The sequence below is a fragment of the Lemur catta genome, chromosome 2 (genome assembly GCF_020740605.2).
Source record: "Lemur catta isolate mLemCat1 chromosome 2, mLemCat1.pri, whole genome shotgun sequence".
NCBI lineage: Eukaryota > Metazoa > Chordata > Mammalia > Primates > Lemuridae > Lemur > Lemur catta.
Genome location: NC_059129.1, coordinates 46,584,010 through 46,590,428, shown reverse-complemented (window position 1 = coordinate 46,590,428; position 6,419 = coordinate 46,584,010). Strand labels below are relative to the sequence as shown.

General features: G+C 54.3%; 1 protein-coding gene across 2 annotated transcripts; it reads right to left on the bottom strand.

The window, feature by feature from the left end:
* Nucleotides 1–932: 932 nt before the first annotated feature.
* On the bottom strand, nt 933–6,105 carry PIM1 (Pim-1 proto-oncogene, serine/threonine kinase). 2 transcript variants are annotated; one of them, XM_045541868.1, is made up of 7 exons: nt 5,617–6,100; nt 5,404–5,510; nt 5,249–5,299; nt 5,108–5,152; nt 4,786–4,942; nt 3,181–3,357; nt 933–2,416 (listed from the first exon to the last, which is right to left on the bottom strand). In XM_045541868.1, exons 1-7 carry the CDS (start codon nt 5,696–5,698, stop codon nt 2,259–2,261), a joined length of 777 nt encoding a protein of 258 aa, XP_045397824.1. In that variant the 5' UTR covers nt 5,699–6,100; the 3' UTR covers nt 933–2,258. The 2 variants fall into 2 exon arrangements, with proteins under 2 accessions (XP_045397824.1, XP_045397823.1); XM_045541867.1 differs by having other exon boundaries at nt 4,786–5,152; nt 5,617–6,105.
* Between the last annotated feature and the right edge of the window lie 314 nt (nt 6,106–6,419).

Here is a 6,419-nt window from a genome sequence, read left to right as displayed (position 1 = left end):
TATCCAAGAACAAGCAGTAAGAAAATGGCAGAGCTAACATTTCACCTACTCCTAGGATAAGCCCTTTGTCAAGCACATTGGAGGGGGAAACCCTGTTAAGTCAAAACACACATTTCCCAGCCAGGGCAACATAGCAAGACCCTGTCTCTACAAAAAATATGATAAAAATAAAAAATTTTAAGTGGGTGTGGTGGCACACGTCCATAGTCCCAGGTATTCAGGAAGCTGAAGCAGGAGGATCGCTTGAGCCTGGGAGCTGGAGGTTGCAGTGAGCAATGATTACACTCCTGCACTCCAGCCTGGGCAACACAGCAAGGCTCTGCCTCTGAAAAAAATAAACAAGAAACACACATTTCCACCCATCCACTATTGTTAATGACTAAACCTCACACTAAAGCCGAAGGGAACTTGAATCAGGAACTGAGAGTCACACAGGTACGTTTTTCAGTAAAATTTAACATGTACCAAAGGGACATGCTCAAAATGTTTTCCTGGTGGGAGAGATGATTGAAAAAAGCTTCAATTGTTAGTTTGGTAATAGGGACATATTTGCTGTCCCTAGGTCAGCTATGTCTAATAGAACCTTCTACAATGATATAAATGCTCTATCAGGTAGCCACTAGACACAAATGGCTATTGACACTTGAAAATAGCCACACGTACTGCATTCGCATGACTCTAAAACTTGAATCCAAGAAAAGGTTATTTTATTAGGCTCTTCATGCTAAATCTCGTCCATACATCGGTCCTATGCCTTGGCCACATACTTGTTTGGGAAAGGTGACCATCCCAGAACTCCCATTACAGAAGGAAACCAGATTTAGTCTGAAAGCTTCCCCTTCTCCTACTAGTACAAGACTTTGGCACTTACCAGATGTTCAATAAACGCACATTAGCATGCCTCCGCATGGACAATGATTAGAAGCCACAAGTTAAGACAAAAGGTTTTTATTCAAAAAACGCCAAGTATAAAAAAAAAAAAAATAAGATCTCTTTTATTCCCCTGTACAGTATTTCACTCAGATAAAACCAGCAGGCTACATGCTGCTCAAAACACAGCCCCAGAGAGGATCCGGAAGGCACCCATCCAGAACTGCTTTTCATACCTATCCTATATACACAGTCAGCAACGCCCTCCCCCACCAGCCACGGAGCCCGGACCCACGCGGGGAAGTGGGTGAGGGGCCCCACGGAAGTCAGGGAGCTGCAGCGCTGTCCCGCCTGAGTCCCGTCACCCCACGAACAGAGCAAGCGTCGCAGCCCTCCCCAAAAGGTCCAAGTCAGAGGAGGAAAGGAGGAAAGAAAACTAGGGCAGCAGCTGTGGAAGCTCGGAGCAGGAAGGGAACCAAATAAATAAATAAATAAATACATAACATCGACCTCCAGGTTAGAATGCGCATCTTTCAGAACAAAAAACAAAAACAGGTAAAATAACTTAAAGGCAAAGTTTTCAAAAAATTAGATCAACTACAATCCTTTTGTATACTACCATGCCAACTGTACACACATTTACAGCTTTTCTGTTGATTTGCATTGTTTGTGCATTTTGTATGTGTGAGGTCTTGGCTTTGAAACAGTTAAGTAAAAACCAAAAAGGAAGACCAGTTCACTGGGAGTTTTACTAAAGGAGGCAGAAAAAAGGGCAGGTGGCTCAGCGTTTGGCCCTGTAGCCTCTTCCATGGCACCTTTCATATGAAGGAGGGGGGGTCAGGGGGACAGGGAAGAAAAATAGGGAACCAAACCCAGGCAGATTTTTGGAGAAGCAGCAGGTAAAAGAGGCAAGTTCAAGTATTTCTCCCAGCACAGCCGGAGTCCCCACAGAAGGCACTCAGAAGAGTCGGAAGAGGTGACAGGGACTTAAAATGGTGCTAGTCCTATCCCATCCCAACCTGTTTCCCCCCTTACCCGACCCATCGCGGCATTCAGCAGAACTCGTGATGAAGGGAACAGTTCCATGACAAGGTTCCAACCCACCCCCCACCCCCGGGATTTTCTGGAGCCCAGCAACGCTGGACACCTGTGAGAAGGAGAGAGCATCTACAGGAGAGGTTGAGGCCTGGGCACCTGGAGTGTCTCTTCCCCCCTGTTGGGAGGCAGCCTCCAGGGGCCCGGGGTCTGGAATGAGTTGTAAATGTTGTTCCTGTATCAAGCACTGTCCTGCTTGGCGAGAAGTGTCACTGGTACTCGGGAAGCTGGAGACAGAAGCTTCCCCTCCCTCGAGCAGCTGACAGGGAGGGGAGGACCTGCCAGAAAGGCTGCTATTTGCTGGGCCCTGGCGACAGGCTGTGGAGATGAATCTCAGCAGTTTCCTGCGGCAGGAGGACATCTTGCATCCACGGATGGTTCTGGATTTCTTCGAAGGTTGGCCTATCTGATGGTCTCAGGGCCAAGCACCATCTAATGAGATGCTGACACTCTGCAGAAAGCAGGACAGACCGAGGTTATGAATGACTGAACTTGTTTTTGCAAGGCAAATGTCTCCCAATTTGCTTCCCAGGGGCCCACAAGTCTAGGGTCCCAAGGAGGCCATGCATTTCCAGAACATTGTGCTCTTCAATGGGAAGGTACTAGCCAGTATCTAGATCCTTCATTGTGTTTTCAGATAAAAAACAGCTACCCTCTTAAACCTGTGGTTTTCAAACTTCAATAGTGGGGGCCTTTCCCACGACACCCACTCAATCTGAAATAGGAAGGGTGATGACAAGGAATTAAGATGAGACACCACTGAGCGTGATGAGGTGATTCATCTCACCTACTGACTCACAAACTCGAACACCACCCACAATGAGGTCACTGGAACCACAATATTTAGGGAGCTGCTGCCTTAAGGGAGATGCTAAAAGAGCCCTCAACCTTTTATACCCTGGCTAAACAGCCAGGAGTTGAGGAATCAGATCTCTGTTGGTACTTTAAAAAAAAAAATTTTTTTTTCAGAGAAACCAGATTGTCTTTTCTTCTTAATGTGCTCATACATGCTCTTCCTCTGACCTCCCAAGGAAAGCTCAAATGCAAACCATGTGATTTGTGGGGCCAGCTCAAGTGTAAATCGTTGGCCTGCAATCTAAGCCAAAGGTCATGGCACCTACTGGAGAGTGAAGCTCTCCAGAATTCCAAGACTGTCCTGTAATGGCCAACAGCCTGTGATCCCTGCTTCTCTGTACCCAGGAGCTTCCACGTTACCTGAAGAGACCCTCTGCCTGAAGAACACTTGGCCCCTGATGATCTCTTCGTCGTGCTCGAAAGGAATATCTCCACACACCATATCATACAGCAGGATCCCTAGGGACCAGACGGCCGCCGACCTGCCGTGGTAGCGATGGTAGCGGATCCACTCTGGAGGACTATACACTCGGGTCCCTGCAAGCCAAGGGAATAGAAGAGAAAACACGCTTTTAGCAAAAGTACAAAGCAACTCTTTATTTGAAAAAGCACCATCTCCCTTCTCTCAGGAGCTGGGTGAACTCCATTTTCCCCCTGGGCTAAAAGGAGAATGGAGGAGTGGTTGATGGCATCTCTCCAACCCAAAGCATTACCCACCTCTCGACCAGCCCAAACCATAAACTGAAATTCTTTACAAACTGCTCCAAGAAACAAACAGGGCTGGCTGCAGACACAAAGCCTGAGGCCATATGTGGTAGGACCACCCGCAAAGGGATGAAGGGACGAAATGTTTGCACCATCAAGGGAGGTATCCCACAGATGATCCTTAAACTGCAATTGACACTGCCCAGGAGTCCGGGTGAGATTCTTACGGCAGACAGGATCCCAGCAAGCGTCCTTGCACATTCTAAGTCAGGGTGCCCTTTGGGAGGCCTTCCTCCCCACCCTCTAGCGCAGAGGCAGACATCCACGCCCTTTCCTCCCTAGACTGGAAAGGTAGACAGCGCTGCGGGGGTTGGTCTCAGACCACGTGATTCCTGTTTACAAACTTTGGGTAGTAAAAAAAAAGGCGGGGCCATCCCGCTGGTGCTCACCAGGGGGCAGCAAAGACTTGAAAGAAAAAACATGGGAGGACCCGGCCAGCCATTAACTGTTAAATACAAAAAATGCAGCCCAACCCAGCGTCCTCCAAGGGCAAATAAACACAAACCACAAGCCCGAGTCACAAGTTTTGAAAGGCTGTCGTTTGTTAGGTTAAGCCGCTCAGATGATGACCCACCCTGCTTTGCTTTGATCTCAGGCTCTCCATTCCTTCTCTTCTGAAAGAACCCGCTCCAAGCCCCTCCCTAGGATAGGTTTTCATCCTCTGCAGACACCCAACTAATTTTCAAACCAGCAACAGATCTTATTTCACAACATTTGTTCCTGACTCCCTCACCCCGTAACACAGGAAAAAAAAAGTGAAACTACAGTTCCTATCCCTTAACCTTCCCTAGATCAAAGAGAAGAAATAAACTGAAGCTCTAAAAACTACCTAGCAGAAAACTCCCTTACAGAACAAAACAAAAATTGCAAAACCGGCATGAATTTTTCACCCCCTCCCAATCCTTTTACTGGCGGGGAAACTGGGTCAGACTTCAGAAATCTGGGCTACCGCCGGTTGCCCACAACCTCTTATTCATGGGGAAAGCTTGGAACCCACCGAATTCCACTCGAAGAATAAAATCATGCCAGAAATATCACAGCTTCAGCTGGCTTGCAATGCCCGGCTTCACTACGCCGGGAAGCCCTCCTTCGTCCCACCCCTGCTAGCACCGGGCCAGGCGGCCCAATGACCTTTACAAAGGGCCGAGGCCTCCAGGCCGGCCGAGTCACCTGGACAGCTCCCCCCCAGGCCCGGCTCACCATCGAAGTCCGTGTAGACGGTGTCCTTGAGCAGCGCCCCCGACCCGAAGTCGATGAGCTTGAGCTCGCCGCGGTTGAGGTCGATGAGGATGTTCTCGTCCTTGATGTCGCGGTGGAGCACCCCGCAGTTGTGGCAGTGCCGCACGGCCTCCAGCACCTGCCAGAAGAAGCTGCGGGCTAGCTCCTCTTGCAGGGCCCCCCTCTCAGTGATAAAGTCGAAGAGGTCTTGCACCGGCTCGGGCCTCTCCAGGATCAGGACGAAACTGTCGGGCCTCTCAAACCAGTCCAGGAGCCTAATGACGCCGGAGAAGCCTGAGCTCACCTTCTTCAGCAGGACCACTTCCATGGGGACTCGGGTGCCATTGGGCTGCAGGGGCGAGGGAGCCGCAAGTTAGGGCGGGAGTTAGAGGCGCCCCTCACCCCACCCACTCATTCCGGGGGTCGTTCCCTCCGGGGCACTCACCAGCTCTCCCCAGTCGGAAATCCGGTCCTTCTCCACGTGCTTGATGGCCACCTGAAAGACCCCCAGAGTCTCTGTGAGGTCCCCTTGCCTAGGCTAAAGCGTGCCCGAGCGCCCCCCGCCCGGCGCGCCCTCCCCGCGGCGGGGCGCCCACTCACCGGCAAGTTGTCGGCGACACGGATGCCTGAGTAGACCGAGCCGAAGCCGCCGCTGCCCAGTAGCGGGCCCACCTGGTACTGCGACTCCAGGGGCTCCTTCTCCTTGCCTGGGAAAGGGGGAGGCACGGGGGACTCAGTGCCGGCCCGCGAGCCCCCAGCTCCCAAGCCTGGGGATCCCGCCGCCCCCCATCCCCGGGCTGGCGGGGGTCTCACCGGGCGCCAGCTTGGTGGCGTGCAGGTCGTTGCAGGGCGCGGCGCGCAGGTGGGCAAGCGAGTTGATTTTGGACAAGAGCATCCCAACCTCCAGGGTGTCGGCGCAGGGACCGTGCCCGGAGGAGCTGCAGCGGGAACAGGGGTTGGAGCTGTGCCGGCGGCTGTGCCTATGGCTGGGGCTGGGGTTGCGGGTGGCGTTGCGGCTGTGGCTGCGGCTGACGCGGAAGGCCGAGGGCGAGTCGGAGGACAACTGGGGGCGCTGCCGGGACTGGCGGCGGGAGGGCGCGCCCGTGGGGTCAGGCAGCGCCGAGGGCGGCGGGGTGAGTGGCTCGTGGGGGATTGTGCGGCAGCGCCGCGGGACAGGGGGCTCGTGGCTGCTGCTGCTGCTTCTGCGGGTCCCGCCGCCGCCGCTGCCGCCGACTCCTCTCAGGCCTCCTCCCTCACCGCGGCCGCTGCAGCAGACGCCCGGCTCGCCCCGCCACCAGGAGTAAAGGGGCGGAGCGCGCCGGCAGGGAGGGAGCGCGGGCGGGCGGGGACGGGGCGGGGCCTCGCCGGGAGGCCAAGGCGGGGAGCGGGGCTGCAGGGCCCGCGGAGGGAGGAGAGGGGGTGGGGAAGCGGCGGGACGGGGCGACTCCCCTCGGCCCCCGCCCCGCGCGCTCCAGGCCGCGCCCCGGCCCCGCCCCGGCCGGCGCGCCACCAGCCAACCAGAGGCCGACTGATCTGCATAGCGCCGCGCGTCCCGCCCCCGCCCCGCCCCGCTCTCGCGGTCAGAATGGTCTCTACGCCGCCACGACGTGGCGGGA